This window comes from Nanorana parkeri, unplaced genomic scaffold (genome assembly GCF_000935625.1).
Source record: "Nanorana parkeri isolate BGI_ZX_2015 unplaced genomic scaffold, ASM93562v1 scaffold978, whole genome shotgun sequence".
NCBI classification, from domain to species: domain Eukaryota; kingdom Metazoa; phylum Chordata; class Amphibia; order Anura; family Dicroglossidae; genus Nanorana; species Nanorana parkeri.
Genome location: NW_017307246.1, coordinates 489,331 through 507,660, shown reverse-complemented (window position 1 = coordinate 507,660; position 18,330 = coordinate 489,331). Strand labels below are relative to the sequence as shown.

The 18,330-nt window shown below is 42.9% G+C and overlaps 1 protein-coding gene across 1 annotated transcript in view; it reads left to right on the top strand.

The window, feature by feature from the left end:
• ADGRD1 (adhesion G protein-coupled receptor D1) overlaps positions 1 to 18,330 on the top strand; it is a 486,234-nt gene that overhangs the window by 49,855 nt on the left and 418,049 nt on the right. The window contains exon 5 of the mRNA XM_018566815.1: positions 14,286 to 14,322. Within this exon, the coding sequence (XP_018422317.1) occupies positions 14,286 to 14,322 (37 nt within the window). The remainder of the gene's footprint in view (positions 1 to 14,285; positions 14,323 to 18,330) is intronic.

Sequence of the window (18,330 nt, the reverse complement as noted above, 5' to 3'; positions counted from 1 at the left end):
TTATAATTATTTTCTTATTTTTTTATAATTTGTTTATTTTTTTTACTTTTTAATTACCTTTTTATTATTTTATTTAATTATTTCAGATTTTTTTATTTTTATTTATTTAAATGTTTTATCAATTACATTTTTTTTCCACCTAACTTTATTGCAATGACACCGGAGAAAACAATCCCCTGTGTAATAGCAATTGGAGGTGACAGGTTCTCTTTATTGACCCTGTCACCTCCAATACAGGAGTTCTAGCACAGTACTGTGCTGGAACTCCTGTGAGAGGTGAGAAAAGAAGAGCACAGCTCTCCCCTCTCACTGTCTACACGGAGCGGCAGGGTTACCTTTAACCCTCCTGCTTTGATCACGGCAGTCAGAGACTCGGGACTCGCCGGCGGAGGACAGAACCAAAGGAGAGAGGTAAGTGCAGGGGGGAGGGGAGAAGGCTGCACACTGTTTTTTTGTGAAATTGGCGAAATCACCGATTTTACATGTAAGCGAAAATCATCTGCCTCACTCTACATTCAGTCCTACTTGTACAAAGCAGGACTGAATGTAGAGAGGGCAACTTCCCCACAAGGACACCGCTGCCACCCCTCTGCGCCCTGCCGCCCCGAGGCCGGGCCTCGGTGGCCTTGTGGGGAATCCGGGCCTGAGTAGGTTAATTGGCTCCTGTCTAAATCGGCCCTCGTATGTGTGTGTATGTATGAATGTGGGGATAGGGACCTTAGAGTGTAAGCTCCTTGAGGGCAGGGACTGATGTGACTATGCACTTGATGAACCCCATCAATGTCAATGTGTTTTCCTTAACCACTTGCTGTCCGGAGCAGTTTCTTAATATTTGCACACACATGATAAAATCTGAATTTTTGGCTAGAAAACAGCTTCAGACCATCAAACAATGATATATTTTCTGAAAGCAGAGGCCCTGTAGAATAAAAAGATGCTAGTTGCAAAGTATTTTCGCAAATGTTTATCTGTTTATAAAAGATGGGGTCACGCTGGGTAAATAGATACCAAACATGTCAAGCTTTAAAATTGCGTTTGCCTGTGAAACCGCAAAAAACTACAATACCCATCATTTCCCATAGGGGACGCTTTAAAAGCTTTTACTGCAGCGATATGTGTGGCACAATTTTTGTTTTTGCACGTTGGCGCACCCAATGCATGCTTTGTATGTGCTGGCACGTATGGGACAGGGGACTTTAAATTTTTCTTTTTTTTTTTTATATGTTACTTTATTTTTTTTTCACACTCAACTTTATTGCTATCACATAGGGGGATAACAAGTCCCCTATGTAATAGCAAATATAATGTGACAGGCCCTCTTTATGGAGACATCAAGGGTGTTTCAGACCCTAATGTGACCTGAGGACTCCAAAGAAGATCTGCTTTTTCCAGCTTCTTCTCCTGGCTCTACGAGCCAGAGAATGTACACAGTGACACCGGAAGCGATTTACTTCCGGGTCCAATGATCGGATGAGAGATCAACGGCTGGAAGCTTGCTGATCTCCCTCCAATCTGTCAGAGGAGACTTGCTCTGCCGGTCCCGGGCCCGCATGGGGGACAGCGATCTGGCAGCTGTATAGACGCTGGATCCCTTGTATCTGAGCAGCCATCGCCGGCTGTTTAAAACGATAGGACAGGACGTTTTTTGACGGTGGCCGGTCCTGAAGTGGTTAACGCTAAACTCTGGGCACAAAAGATTTAATTTAAATACATTTTTCGATAGCCACAAAGGATATAAATCCACTTTGTGTGCACCAACAAACTCAGATATTACCTTGTAACAGTCACATCATCAATGTGCTTTAAATAGCCTGTGCAGAGAACAGAGCTGTGGGAGGGACCTAGCAGGCCCCACCCACTACAGGAGGGGGCAGATACAAGACCAGTCACTATTACACTAGGAGAGAGAGGAGCAGTGACCGGTCTTAATACAGGAAGCTCCTGCATGGAGGCAAACTGCGTTCAGTTCCAGAACGTTTTAAAAAAAAGTACTGCATGCACTATTGTTTTTAATCTGGAATGCACCAAAATGCATCTACACGCACCACACATGGTGTGAACAAGCCGTAAAACCCATAAACCTAATTATAAGTGTATAAAAACTAAGAGGGCTATTCACAAAAGGGTGAAGAGTTTGGAGAAGGCAGGAGAAGAGAACAATCTAGGACAACATAACTGAACTGGAAAGTGAGATGAATTGGAGAATGTTTACAAATCAGTTAGTTTGACCTAGATTGTCACTTCTCCTGCCTTCTCCAAACTCTTCACCCTTTTGCGAATAATCCTGTAAAATATAAATATTGTAAAATATAATGAGTCACATAATCACAGGATCAGTGATACAAACAAAATCAAGAATTGTAAGAAGTATGTAACAGTGTGCTAAATGCAACCAACCATACACAATCAAGTGATATATCAGTGTATGTGCTGCTAACATGCGCTGCAAGTGTAGGAAAACAATTCCGGCATCTGGCTGTGAAAGGATTTCTGTGTGTCACTCTTTATAGCTTGTTTGTTATCCGATCAATCCCCAGTGATCGGCAATGACCCTGGAATCCCTGGATCCAGGCAGAGACGGGTGTTTAATTTCATTTGGCCGGCACAATGGTCAGGTCTGCCTTTGTTTTTTTTTTATCATCGTGCGGTTTTTGAAGTTATAAAGTATTTGGATTCAGTGGTATGTGATTTTTGGGACGTTGATGCCGTTCTGTACATATGAAAAGAGATCCAGCGTTTTTCCTGTGCGTGGAATAAGGTGTGGGAGTTTTTCCATTTTCTATCCCCATTCATCTTTTTTGTTTATTGTTCCTATGTATAGCCGGATGTAATACTTCCATATGCTGGGATGGATCTCAGCCAGCTCGCTCCACATAAGAACATACAGTAAGATTTATACCGGTCATGCCTGAAGGCTTCTGCCTGAAAACAAACATGCTCATATTTACCAATTAGGTTCTGTCGTTTCTTGGCTGGTCAGTAAACAGAAATTTGTCAAATATATCTGGCTTAGATCACTGTGTCCTCTCTATAGCCTTCTCTCCCTGTTTCTGTATGCTTCTTTTTTATGTGTGCTTAAAGATGCCGCCAGTTATCCAAATACACAAACTGATGCAGCTCTGTGTTAATTAATATAAATTAATATTAATCATTTAAATGTATCATTTTGAAAGCAACTAGTAAGTACCCGAATTTGACCTGACCTCGACCTCCTGCAATCCTTTTACACTAGGAGAGGACAAAGCAGCAAACAGAGCCAATCAGTTTTGCTGCAGTGCTCATGTGCTAACAAGGAACATGCTAATAGGAGGAGAGAGCAGAGAAATGTGCTTGTCACACTGCTGCTTCTCCTTTCACTGTCCAATCAAAGTCTGGGGGAGGGAAAGGGCCTGTAAGTGTTACTCAAAGCGGAACTCCGGGCAAAGCAAATCTTAACCTTTGAAGTGGGTCTACACCTGCGCTGCAAGGGTTAAGTGCTTGTTGTGATTGGGAGCTAAAATAACAGAGATATACTCATCAGAACCACAATGCAAGCTTGCTCTAACACCCTCCAGCCTGTCTCCTCCTCCGCTCCAGCAATGAAATGTTTCTCGGTGTCCTCATGTCCTATACAGTGTATTGTATGTGATGACTCACTGGACCTTAGACTGCTGGAGTGGAGGAGGAGTCAGGCTGAAGGGAGCAGTCTAGGAGCCAGTCGGGATTGTGGTTCAGATGAGTATAACTCTGTTATTTTAGCTCCCTAGACAAAACAAACCCTTAACCCTTGCAGTGCGGGGGTAGCACCACTGCAAGGGTTAAGATTTGATTTTTTCTTCAGAAAAAAAATCAGATCTCCTGTCCTGCTAGATCAGTGGTGGCGAACCTTGGCACTCCAGCTGTGCCAAAACTACAAATCCCAACATGCATCTGCCTCTGGGAGTTATGTCTGTGGCTGTCAGAGCCTTGCAATGCCTCATGGGAGTTGTAGTTCCAAAACAGCTGGGGTGCCGAGGTTTGCCACCCCTGTGCTAGATGGTGTGGCAGAACTGTGTATATCTCAGGAATGGATGAACAGGAATGCAAATCCTTTGGTAGGTAAAACAGCTTTTATATCTGTGTTTTATCTGTTTATTTAGTAGTTTGCCAGAAGTTTGTCTTTAAAGTGGGACAGTTGAAATACAAATACTGTATGTTAACTGTTTTACCTTACAGAGGATTTGTAATTTGCCATATAAGAGAACCTGCCATGTTAGAAACTACAGTGTTATTGAAGGGACCACAGCTGTGCTGAACTATGGGAATATCAATTACTTATGCATGCAAATAAGGGGGCGCAGAATTCTCCTGTCTATGTGGCTTTGGAAGTCACAGATGAGACATGACTTTTCTATGCCATGTCACTCATAGGAGGAGGTGGAATTTGACAGCTGATATTTAAGAATAGCATGTATGACAGCACCTATAACTGTGATGGTACATTGCTGCATTGACTTTAAAAGTTACACTATATTGCCAAAAGTATTGGGACACCCCTCCAAATCATTGGATTCAGGTGTTCCGTGAAATTTCCTTATTACTAAATATTCAACGGTCAACTGTTAGTGGTATTATAACAAAGTGGAGGCAACTGGGAACAACAGCAACTCAGCCACGAAGTGGTAGGCCACGTAAAATGACAGAGCGGTGTCAGTGCATGCTGAAGCGCACAGTGCTCAGAAGTTGCCAACTGTCTGCAGAGTCAATAGCTACAGACCTCCAAACTTCGTGTGGCCTTCAGATTGGCACAACAACAGTGAGTAGAGAGCTTCATGGAATGGGTTTCCATGGCCAAGCAGCTGCATCCAAGTCTTACATCACCAAGTGCAATGCAAAGCATCGGATGCAGTGGTGTAAAGCACACCACCACTGAACTCTAGAGAAGTGGAGACGTGTTCTAGGGAGTGACGAATCACACTTTTCTGTCTGGCAATACGATAAACGTGTCTGGGGTGGCGGTTGCCAGGAGAACGGTACTTGCCTGACTGCATTGTGCCAAGTGTAAAGTTTGCTGGAGGGGGGATTATGGTGTGGGGTTGTTTTTCAGGGGTTGGGCTTGACCCCTTAGTTCCAGTGAAGGGAACTCTGAAGGCATCAGCATACCAAGACATTTTGGACAATTTAATTCTCCCAACTTTGTGGGAACAGTTTGGGGATGGCCCCTTCCTGTTCCAACATGCTGCACACCAGTGCACAAAGCAAGGTCCATAAAGACATGGAGGAGCAAGTTTGGGGTGGAGGAACTTGATTAGTCCTGACCGCATCCCGATAGAACACCTTTGGGATGAATTAGAGCGGAGATGCGCTTCTTAAAGAATGGTCAAACATTCTCATAGACACACTCCTAAACCTTGTGGACACCTTCCCAGAAGAGTTGATGCTGTTATAACTGCAAAAGGTGGGCCAACTCAATATTGAACCCTGCTGACTAAGACTGGCATGCCATTGAAGTTAATGTGCGTGTAAAGGCAGGCATCCCAATACTTTTGGCAATATAGTGTATCTACAGAAGGACAAATCTTAGAAAAGGAAACATATGAACAGAATATTTTTGCCAATAAAATCAGACTAAACTGGATGAAGCTAGGGTCACATACATACAGTCACAGGCACAGCTCATTATGGCCTAAGTAACACAATGTGATATCTGTGATCATTCTGTTCTTTCACCCTGAGTTAGTCACAAGTCTGGTTCACTTTGTCCACGTCTAGGTAGCTGCTTTGGGGGAAATGTTTGTCATATGTCTTACGGTAACATATTCAGTTTAGCACTTTAATACATTTGTTAGTGACCATAATGACATGATCAGAATAACCAATATGATATCTTTAATTACTGACATTTCTAAGTTATGGAGGTTGAATTAGATTCAATCCGAGCTTTACCTGGATTTAATCAGCTATAGAACCGTGTAAATCACATGTGTCAATATTAAAATAGATACATTGGCAACACTGGGCCGATAAAGTGCTGTCTTTCTAAACATTCTGGAAGTGCAGTATTTAGCTATTATGCTTCATTGTGCACAGACATCTATATTAGATTTGTACAAGTAATAAATAATAGGACTTTGGATATCTTTAGGGGCTATACAATAGTCTGAGAAGAGAAAGAGGGACACCTTTTAGTACCTTGCCTCTCAACTGGTGGGTCATGACCCAGTGTTCCGTGGAAGTAGAAATAGATGGTAACCGCATAAATGTTTAACCAGCCTTGGTAGCAGGGTGCACATGGGAAGGCTAACAACTGTGTTCAGTGGGTCGCCGCATGCCTTTCACTTTTCTTGGTAAGAGGCTCCTCTGCCTCCCTCTAGCGCAGCACTGTCAGTTCTTTACCATGCAACTATTCCAAATATGCTGCCTGGTGCCGAGTGTCTGCTTAAAGTGGGATGGGATGGGGCAATGGCCGCAAGGGAGTTCCGTCCATACGTGCATTGCTTACAGCTCCCTCATGTGTCCTGTAGAGGTGCCTGGAACGGTGTGACATCACATTCTGGTTCCCGACATCTCTACAGGGCACGCAAGGGGGTTGTACAAGCAATGAACATATGGATGGAGCTCCGTCACAACACAGCAGCCTATGGACCCCAGGCTGAGGATCCTCTCCAGTTCTCGTAAGGTAAGGAGACTGAGTGGACCTTAAAAAAATTGAAAATTTTTTGTAGTGTGTGTGAGAATGCCTGTGAGTGTGTGAGATTGTGTCTGTGGGTGTGTATGTAAGTCAGTGTTTGTGAGGGCCTACTCACACTAGTAGAGTGCATTAATCACATAGTACCATGTGATTAACGCACTGTACCACGCAATCGCACCTACCACGCGTTCTGGTGTGTTGATCAGGGATCCCAACCTGAAAAAAGCAATTTCAGGGAGGTGCCCTTCTCATTTCAGGGAGGTGCCCTCTGCCCTCTGCCCCCCACCCATCCTCCCTCCCTGAAATGATGGCCAATAGCACGGGAAGCAATAGCTTCTTTACTATCTGCAGGTTTTTTTTTATTGTATTTTGACAGCTGCTGTCGTCAGAATAAAAAAAAAAAAAACCCAGCATAGGAATGAATAGCTAGATTGCTATTAGCTATTTCAATTTTCAATATTCAATAGCAGACTACCTATTGCACCCGCCCTCTGCTGCTGTCAATCACTAGAAGAGGACCTGATCGATAACTTCAGGTCCCCCTCTGCTGATTGACAGCAGCAGTGGGCGGGTGCAATCGCTAGTTTGCTCCCGGAGTGTCCGGGGGAATTGGGATACCTGCGTTGCCATTCATTTGAATGGTACCCAAAACGCACCTCCCACCCACAGTTTGTACACCTGCATCGGAATGTGCGATACCCTAATGCCGTGTATTCCATTGCAGTGCAACTTGGGTCGCGACCTAATGACCATGGACAAATGTGGGTCCTGAGATTACACAGGTTGAGAACCACTGCTTTAGTAAAAAGGACACTCCTGTCATCCCTATAATGAGGCAGTTGCCACAGGCGGCATCTCTACAGGTATGCCTATCGCCCCCCCATGCCAGCCCCTTCCCGGCCAGGGCATCCCGTTGCTAAGATTTCTTAGCAACCTGAGATGCTCTGGTCCGGATCCCCTCCAGCTCACTGACATCACTGATTGCCAGGAGCTGAGCTGTGGACTCTGGCCAACGTCCCTCCGAGCTCCTGGCAACCAGTGATATCAGTGAGCTGGGTGGGATGCCAGAGAGATGTAACCACCCAGCACCATACACTATACAGGATAATACATTCGAACGAAAAGAGGGACAACTGAGGAGAAAATAGGAACAGAGGGGTTTGGTCCCTAAAGAGGGACAGTCCCTCCAATTGAGGGATAGTAGGGAGCAATGTTGAAGCTCTCTCAGAGCACTATATCTGTCAGGAAATGAAAGTACTAATAGAGACCTCCTCTGAGTGCACCTTGGGCGCTATGTCCAGAACTGACACCAACATCAGTGACTACTGACATTTGTATCCGCCAGCAAATCCTGCTGTCTCTTGACATCTTTAGGCAGAGCCGTAGCTAGCTCCTTTTGCACCCGAGGCAAGAACAGAAAATTGTGCTCCCAACAGACGTGTGCAGTATGTGACGTCATGCTCCCCTCCTGCAGGATGGCGGTGCTCATGCGCTGGTGGCAAAATCCAAAATAGCATAAAAATTTGTTTCGTTTGACAAAACTAATGAAAACATTTTGTTTCCATTTTTAATTTGTTCTACTGTTGGGGGGCTTTGAGGAAATATCAGAGGTCTAAACAGACCCCTGACGTTTTCCTTTTGAATATAGAAAAAGAGATTGAGGACACAGAGTCCTCTGAACTTACAGGTGGGGGAGAGCAGCGGGGATCCGAGGAGAAGCTGGAGCCTGTGCTGCTCCTCTTCTCCCTGCTGAACTGCGACTGTGTTGGCTGCATGGCGCTCCTGTTGCCAATGGCGCTCTGTGCTCGCCATGGCAAGAGGGTGCAGCCTGGCTGCGCCCCCTCTGAGCTGCGCCTGAGGCGAGTGCCTCACTCGCCCCATGGTAGCTACAGCCCTGCCTTTAGGGCTCATGCACACAGACGCCTGAATACGTACAATGTAAATTCAGCTGCATTTCCATGCAGCCTTCCACATAAGTCAATGGCTGTTCATGCAGCACAGCTGGTCCCACACATTGTAGGAAGTACAAAGCAAGCATAGGGGTAGCAGTTAAATATCTGAATACATGTTTGGATGAAAGGAAATTACTTTGACACTGACCCAGGAAACCTATACAGTTCAGGTGTTAATGTTTTGCATAGATTTGGATGGATTAAGTAAGTTCCTGGTTTACAGGTGAAACTCGAATAATTAATTAATCGTGCAAAGTTCATTTATTTCACTAAGGCAACTTAAAAGGTGAAACTAATATATGAGATAGACTGATTACATGCAAAGCAAGATAGTTCAAGCCGTGATTTGTCATAATTGTGATGATTATGGCTTACAGCTCATGGAAACCCCAAGAACCCCAAATCCACAACCTCAAAAAAGTAGATTATTGCATGCAATCAATAAAACAAGGATTGTACATAGAACAATATCGGACCTCTGAAAAGTACAAGCATGCATATGTATTCAGTACTTGGTTTTGGGCCCCTTTTGCAGCATTTACTGCAATTACTTTTGCACGATATTCTAATTATTCGAGTTTCACCTGTATTTTTTGCTGTCTGTTTCACATTGGGAAGATCCCCCTTTGCGTTTTGTCACATTGATGCAACAGGAAGTGAAATGAATTCCCTACTAAGTACAGAGAATTCCACTTATCGCCAGCTGTCACTGAAACAAATGTCCCCTTTGGATTTGGATTTTCCCTCACCTCTTGTTCTGGTGACAACATGAAGATTTTTCATCTCTGTCTCAGCGATAGTGGTCTCCAGAAAAAATAGAGAAGGGTAAGCTACCTAGTGGGGATTCACACAGCCTTTCTCTTAGTGCAGGTTACCCTTACAATGAACACACATATCAAACATGTTTACAGTAGTATTAAACGCTTATATGTATTTTCAGTAATAAATCCAGAACATACAAATATACTGTACACAATGCGACTGTACTCACAGTACTCACTCACAGTATACTGTACTCACTGCGACATTGGCGGCGATATGTAACATGTGCGGTGTAATTGGTGCAATCATTGTTTTTGCGTTTAGGCACACCTAAAGCATGAATCTATGTGGGGGTGGGGGACTTGAAAAAAATGTTTGTGGGGTTTTTGTTTTTTTGTGTGTGTAATTTATATTTATTTTGTGAGTCATTTTTTTACTTTTTTTTTTTTTACACTTAACTTTATTGTTATCACATAAAGGGATAAGTATCCCCCTAAGTGATATTAAATTACAGTGACAGGTCCCCTTTATGGAGACATCAGGGGTCTCTAAGAACCTAATGTCACCTAGGGATCCCCAGAGAAGCTGATGAAGCACAGATCTGCTTCAGCAGCTTCTCTCTGGTTTCTGTACCGGAGAGTGACAGAGGAATGCGGAAGTGATGTAGTAAACATCACTTCCTGCATTCAGACATCGGGAAGGAGATCGGAGGGAGGTCGTTTAATGACCTCCCTCCGTTCTCTATGCACGGAGCCACACTGCCGGTCCCGGATGGACGCCCGGGATCGCAGGGACGGCGCAGGGACATATAGGAGAGGTAAGTGTGGGGGGGACCGCACCCTGACATGCAGCATACAAGCGATCGTGCGTCTTTACAGACGCCGGACCGCTTGTATGTAAACGCTCATCGCTGGCCGTTTTAAATTCCGACGATTTCTCACTCATGCACGCGAGGGGGCGCGCGCTAGAGAGCACGGGCCTGAAGAACGTCTAAAGACGCCCACCCGCATCCAGAAGACTCCCGCCCGGCCGTCTTTCAACATTCAGCGGACGGGAGGTGGTCAATATCACTTTAACCATCTGTGTTTCCCTTTCTTATTTTATCTCCCTCCTTGTCTTTTCCTGCTCCCCCTGGATCTTCTGCAGTTCCGGCTAAGCTTAATTTATTTTTTACGATGAACCCAAGTATTGGGGCTCAAATATTTTTTTATCCAGATGGTGTGGGAGGACTTTCTTCTTTCCTTTCTGAAATGTCTCTAGTTTCTAACTGTTTCTGAGCAATCCACAAAGAGTATTCTAGATAGCTCATGTAGAAGAGTCAGATTGGATATCATAAAACAAGAAATAAAGTAAATATATAACATATTATGGAATAAGAATTGGTTAATGTAATGCGATAAACAAAGAAAATTGTAATAGGTAGCAGATTATTTATATTTGAATTTGTTGTTGTTGGATACTCCTTTTTGTGTTATGTATCAAACACTTTAAATAAAGAATGTATATAAAGAAAATATGGAATAAAACCTTCATGGCAAAGTCTAATATTAACTATATTAGTGTAGGATCAGTGGTCAGAGCAATCACAGCCTTAGTGCAATCCAAGTCCAGCAAAATCTTTCTCATTTAGACCTTAGTAAATAAGCCGTGTTTACCTTCCATACAGAATCATCTGCAAAGGAATTGAACAAAAAAGTATTTATCTTAGATCATGATTGGTTAAGTGAAGTGTACAAAGCTTCGTCTCTGCAGGAAGAAGATTGTGAGCTTTCTCGATCAATAGAGCCGACTTGCGACAGCATCAGTGTCACATGTCGCCTCTAACTATGGGGATGAGTGTATTTCACTCATCCCATAAATCTCCTTTAAGTTTTCTTCTGACCGGAGCTCTTCTTTAAGGATTTATATGCCAAAAATAATTGGGTAAATCAGAATGGCCTTTTCTCACCAGTACATTTCCTTTATACTGGCTTTTCGTAATAACAAACAAGATAATGTATAGTAGAGATAAGGTTAAGATTTCAGTGCAGGATAACACTTTTAGTAGCTAAGTAGAACCTTTTCATAGATATCTGTATATCAGACCAAAAAGAGGGACAACTGAGGTGGAAAGAGGAACATAGAGGCTTCCAAATGATGGACTGTCCCTCTAATGACTGTCCCTCTAATGAGGGACAGTTGGAAGGTGTACAGAGGTGATACTGAGTTTGCCCTTGCATGGTCAAGGTGACATAATCTCTATAATGATTTAAGGCACATCTAGTTTTTAAGTTACCAGCCTTTTTATGAAAACCCTCCCTGCTACTATTAGGACAAAAATGCTTTTAAACCTTCAAAAATCATGTTATCCTCTCATTCTTGGTGCAATATAAAATATTATATTGTAATACTTTACTGAACAAAAACCAGAAAGGTAAGTAGGTAAAAATGGCACCTTGTGACTTTTATACTTCCTTTCTGCTGTGACGCCAGAACTACAAAATAGATCAATTAAATTGATTTTCTTTACAACAAAACTATTTTCCCTTTGGGTTACCGTATTTTTTTAAAGATACCCAGCATAGGAAAGATTTGTTTATAATCCTTTTTGGCTACAGGGCACTTTAAAAAATCAATAACCACAAACAGTCACGTATTGTGCAGGTATGATTTCCCATTGTACTGTTTTAGGATACTTTAGAATAAAAGTATCCCCTTTTATTTTTTGTATCCACTTACTCCCCAGCCATCAAATGAGTGTAGACTTTTTCTGCATTAGACAGTACTTATTTACATTACCTTTATCCTTCAAGTTCCAATTATGTTAGCTGTGTAAAGACCAAATCCATCACAGTCTCTGTAAAATTAACTTCCTTGTGTCCAATATGAATGTTCAGAAAACATTGTTTGTTTGTAACTGTTCTCTACAAGACTTATGGGAGCGGATCCAGTCGGCAGATTTTTGGCTTTTTTTGTCTGTAGATTGTTCAAGGATGTGGAAACCTGGCTCCCTACAGACACTTCACAGTAAAACAGCGAAACTGCGCGTTTTAGTGATTAATTGTCAGTGAAGGAGCCAGAGGAAGTTTACAAGTGGTCGCGGGGCTCTGATGTATTCCAGTTGTACAAGCAAAGTCCTGAATGTTTTTCCAATGAAACCTTTAAAGGAAACTTATACTGAGAGAAATATAGAGGATGTGATTACTAATTCCTTTCTGAAAATACTGTTACCCTGGCTGCCTTTCCTAAGTCAATAACCTGTGGCAAGAATGCAGCTAGTGAAATCAGAGGAAGGTCCTTGGGAGAGTGACTCAGAAAGTAATGTCATTGCCAAGCATAGTGCTGCACATACACCTTACAGTTTCTTATTTCAGACAGTTCTTACCTTTTCATTGTATGTTGTTTTTATTTTTGTCCCATTCACCCTATCCTCAGTCGAATGTGCAATCAGAGTATTACACTAGCGATCAGCTTAAAACACATGTTAAAATTAATGGTATCTGTATCATAATTTTTCAATGAGGAACTGAACTCTGAAATCTGTAGCCAAAAAAGACATGGGGCAAAGGGCTAGTCACCTCCGAGTTCCCCCCGGCTCAGCTACTGCTGGGTTGACAGGAATGCTGCAAGCAGTGTGATTACTTCTGTCAGCAAGCCAGTGCCAGGGATGTTGTGAGAGCTGAGAGGAGCTGCTGGCTGTGCTTTCTCCTTCTCCAGCTTCCTTTGGCCATCTTCCCTACTTGCATGTCAATTTATCTATCTGCTTCTCTTAAATTGCATATAAACGCACCATTGTGAAAGTAGTGAGGGTGAAACAATCATCAATGGAAAATACACCTACATTTTGAGTTCAGGTCATACTTTAAAGGAGAATTATGAGGTGAGTGCTTTTCACTCAGCCTCATAATCTGAGCCGACCTGTGACAATGAAAGTGTCACAGGTCGGCTCAGTATATCGGGAAGTGAGCGAACACATACCGGCGCTCGCTCACTTCTCGATCCTGTCACTCCAGAGAGCCGTGACAGGGGAAAGACTGGATTCTCCACTCCCCTGTCCGATCCTCCAGCGCTGTCTGGCGGAACAAATGGTGGAGGTGGCGGGTACATCTGGCTCTGCCTCTAGATAGGCAGAGCCAGCTGTCACTCATGCAGCTGGGCGGATCCAGACATAATTGTTGGGATCCGTTTCAGCTGCGGCGTCTCAGTATAACGCGAGCTGCAGCTCGCGGTATACTGAGTTTTGGGTAACGGGAGGACGCTAGTTTGTGTCCTCCCGTTACCCTTAGGAGAACTATGGGGAAAAGCCCTAACCCCATAGTTCTCCTTTAAGTAAATGCATGTGTAATGTCTTTGGTAAATTTAAGTGACATTGCACACCGACTTTACAGTAAAATTGGGCTTAGAGTGTAACTGTGGACAATTAAATATTTATGTATTATTAACAAGCAGTACATGAGCATAAAATAATTCTCACTGACCTCTGTAGATGCGGACACTGTGGAAGAACTAATGTAATTCTCTCAGCAGCTCCTCCTGTACCCCTTCATAGCAGCTTCTAATCTCTGATGCCAGTGTGAGCTGAATTGGGGACTTAAATTACTTTGGCTGAAAACTGTATGATTTGCTCCACAGTGCCTGCAACTACAGAAGTCAGTAAGGCTTGTTTTAAAAATCATTTACTGCTTCTTAAGACTATGCAATTCATTGCCAATTTCTCAATTTCTTGATAACAGGTTCACGTTAAGATTCCCTAGGTCTGATAAAAAGTAAAGGGATACCAATAGGTTTAGCCAAAAGTATATATTTCTTAATACATTTAAAGACAGTAAATTGCGTCATTTGGTCTTGTCTTTCACATATAACCGTATGCATTAATAACATTCTAAATCCTTCTGAGGTCCACATTCTGTTATTTCTAATCCAGATCTCTTTTCTCTATGCAGGCTCATGGAAATGACGCCAAATCTCAGGGTCACCCAGGTAAGCATGCATCCTATTGTCTGTGGAAAACCTGCACTGTATATCCAAAGCCTAGAGGCTAGTTGGTTAAGTTGAGAAAACAATGGATTGGAGTGATTTGACGATGTGGACTCTATTATTCACTCTGCTAGAATACTAGATTCACACAGTGGTACTATAAGTGAACTGGAAAAATTAATCCAAAGTTAATATTAAAGCTGTAGGAATTTTGACTGGTTCTTGATGAAATTTGTTCAGTGGGTGGCCCTATTGGCACCCTTATGTCTGGCATCCTTGATCAGAAAATTATAAGAGCCGGATGCAAAATGTTTGGCCGAGCAAGCCTGCCATTGTCACAATACAATAGTCCAGCAATAGATTCGTCCATCCAAGCTGTTAATGTGGATGGAGGAATTTGTTATATTTTTTTGTTCAGCAAGCAGGTTGAATGAAAAAACCTATGTGTATGGCCAGTTTTAATAACTTTGCCCTCCCCCTCCGCTGGTCGGGTTCACCCACCACCCTCCACCCGGCAATAATTTGTTGATTTTTATTGAACATCATTATTTTAAAATGTCTTCTGACCAGTCATGTGACATGCGGGATCCTCTTAATGTCTTCTTCTGTACTAAGTGGTCCTCATGAAAGCAGAGAACGTTGCTGACGTGGTAATATTAATAATGTTCATTGTACTGTTAGTGCAGGGGGCTATGGTAACACAGCCGAGGAGGGGGGCCTATGAGGCTCTTTAGTTACAAGAAGTGGGTTGAATGATGCTGGTGGTCTATCAACCCTGAAGTGGACCCTTGCTGCATCGCAGAGAGGCTCAGCCTGCTGAGGAGTCTGCTCGTTCAGCTTTTATTTTTATTATGTCAATCACTTTCTTGACTATTACTGTGACTGAACCAGCAATTATCTCCTTTTTATAGTATAGCATATACCTTTTATTTATACAATCATACATGATGACTTCTCTTTAAAATGTTTATCTTTTTGCATGAAAGAAAATAAAAAACATTGTATGGAAATGATGGTAACATAACAAAACCTTGTCCAAGTGTTTATTTTCCCCAGTACAAGAGTTTATTGTGTTATGAATGATTTTGCCTCTATCATGAATTGTACTTTAAGAAAACTAAACATTTAACTAAAGCCCTGCTATGCAGTCCTCACTTTGTTTTATTCATGGCTACAGTAACATGAAACCTTATGATTACATGATATATGAATTTCAAAGAACAGGGTATCAGCACATGTAAAAGCAGCTGGCTCTAATGGTGAAAATGCAAAAAATATGCTTTTTTTCTAGGGTGGGTCAGGACAGGGTTACTGCAAGCTGGGGATAAACATGAGTGGCAAAATTGTCAGTAATATTGACGGTGGATGGACAGATTAGAATTTATGAACTATTTGGTTGTGATGCAAGATCCGTCTGTTGATCTTTCCATCTATCTATCTATCTATCTATCTATCTATCTATCTATCTATCTATCTATCTATCTATCTATCTATCTATCTATCTATCTATCTATCTAGTGGCGGACCTAAGGAATAAAGAGCCCTGGTGCAAGATTTTATCCTGGGCCCCCCCTCCCAAGGGAGCAGATCTCACTGGCCCCCAAACCCCTCTGGCGTTCTCTGAACCAAAGGAGCTTACAATCTATTGTGCCCCCCACAGTCTCACACTATTTTTATACATTTATATTGCTCTGACATATACTACAGTGCTGTGCAGAGCACACTGAGCCAGCCACATTAGTTTTTGTACAGAGGAGCTTACACTCTAATGCAGAATGGCACCGACTGTAGGGGGACTACAAATCCTAGCAATAGATTTTACAGCAATGCAGGACAGTATATGGATTGGACTCTGGACCTAGCAACTCAGGACTTAGGAGCACTGGACTGAGGACTTAGTAACGCACTGAACTCAGGACTTAGGAGTGCACTAGACTCTGGACTTAGCAAAGCACTGGACTCTGGACTTAGTAACGCACTGGACTCAGGACCCACCTGAGACCCTGCAGAGCCCACCGGAGATCCTGCAGAGCCCCCCCCAAGACCCCGACCAGCCCACCATAGATCCTGCACAGCCAACGGAGACTCTCTATGGTGGGCTCTGCAGGGTCTCAGGTGGGCTGGTCGAGGTATTTTTCCCACACACAGCTCCTCTTACCTGCTGCTGGGCTTCCTGCACCACCAGACTGGCACTACTGGGGTCCAGCCTCCTCCACCGTCAGAACGGCGCTGCTGGGCCTGGCCTCCCCCGCCAGACTGGCACTACTTGGGCTGCCGGACTGGCGCTGCTTTGCCCCGGCCTCCTTCACCTCCACCTCTGTCAGTGCCTCCCAGCCTAGTGCCCTGGGTGGCGGCTGCACCACCAGTAGTTCCGCCCCTGTATCTATCTGCTTCTCATAAATTGCATATAAATGCACCAATGTGGTGAGGATGACACAATCACCAATGGAAACTACGCCTACATTTTTAGCACAGTTGTATAGTTCCTTGGATAACATAAGCTGTTACACTAGTGTTTTCACTCATGACTAGAATCTTCTTCTTCTTCTTCTCATAAATGTATCTTATTTGTGTATCACTCGGCTGTAGATCCTCAAATCATCTCTGAATTCATGCTGACACTGTTCTTTCTTCTGGAGGGTGGCTACTTTTGTTCCCCATGCTCCCTGTGTGTGTTGTAAAGTAGCCGCTGCTCCAAGCTCACTCCCGTTATGGACTACAATCTCATGTTTAGTTTTTTACTTTGTTTTGAGATTGTATTGAGTGAGCTTGGAGCGGTGGCTAATTTACAACACACACAGGGACCATGGGGGACAAAGTAGCCACCCTCCAGAAGGAAGGACCATGTCAGTATGAATTCAGAGATGATTTGAGGATCTACAGGTGAGTGATACACAAATAAGATACATTTTTTGTTAATAGTTAAGATACTTGAATGCATTTTTAAGATTTAACTCTTGAGTTTAGTGTGACTTTAGGGAAGGGGAGCATTAGTCAGTTGTGACATGGTCAACACCGTTGCTTTGTCTGTTAACTATTTATATGTACTATACCATGCTACAGAGTTCCTATATGAACAGCTCATTAAATATTGCAGCTTCCATTACCATGCAGCCGAGTCGTGTTGAGCTGTTACACACTGGAACTCTATTAGAAGATCCTATAAAAGGACTGTTTATTTACAGTATTGGTTAGTATGTCTGTGTAAAATCTCCACATGTGAGTACACAGTTTCATATGAGTTCTGAATTTTTAAAAGAAAATGTTATTTTATGACACATTATCATGGGGTTTAATTATTTATCTCACTGTAGTTAATTTCCTAGATGAACCTAAAGCTGAACTCCAGGCAAACAGTTAAATGTACACATAGAACCTTTTTTAGTTTTATGATTACACAATCTTGCCAAACAGCACAGTCAGTATATCCGACTGCAGTTATATGAAAATATAGTGTTTGTTTATTTTTGTAAAACTTGATATTGAAATTCTGAAAGCGTATGTAGCGCTCATCCCTTAAGGAGCCACTGCTAGAATCAGGCCCTCCTGGCCTGCCTAGGGTACACAGTTCCATTGCGGCCCCAAAGCACTTACTGCTCCCGCAGTGGCGATCGATAAATCTGAGGCCCACGCCGATGATCTTTTACTTGCAGAAACTTTATTGAACAACTTTGGGAGAAAGGGTTAGGGCACAGGATATCCATGATTTTGCAGACTCCAAAAATGGAGAACCTGGCAGTCCGTGATGTTAGCTCTTGGCTGTAAGATAAAAGATGATGCAGTTACCATTTCAATGGGGGAAAATCACCAAACTTCCGTAAAGGAGAAGGCTTCTCATGCTGCCTTTTCATGCTGAAGTTCCTCCATGTTTTCTCCATCCCCAGGCTTCAATCACTAGGCTTAAGTCCAAGGCCTCAGTCCAAGCACATGGTCACTTTCCTCAGACCTAGGAGGATCAGACAATCCACAGCATCCCTTCCCCAGACCTCTCAAGGTCACACATATATATAT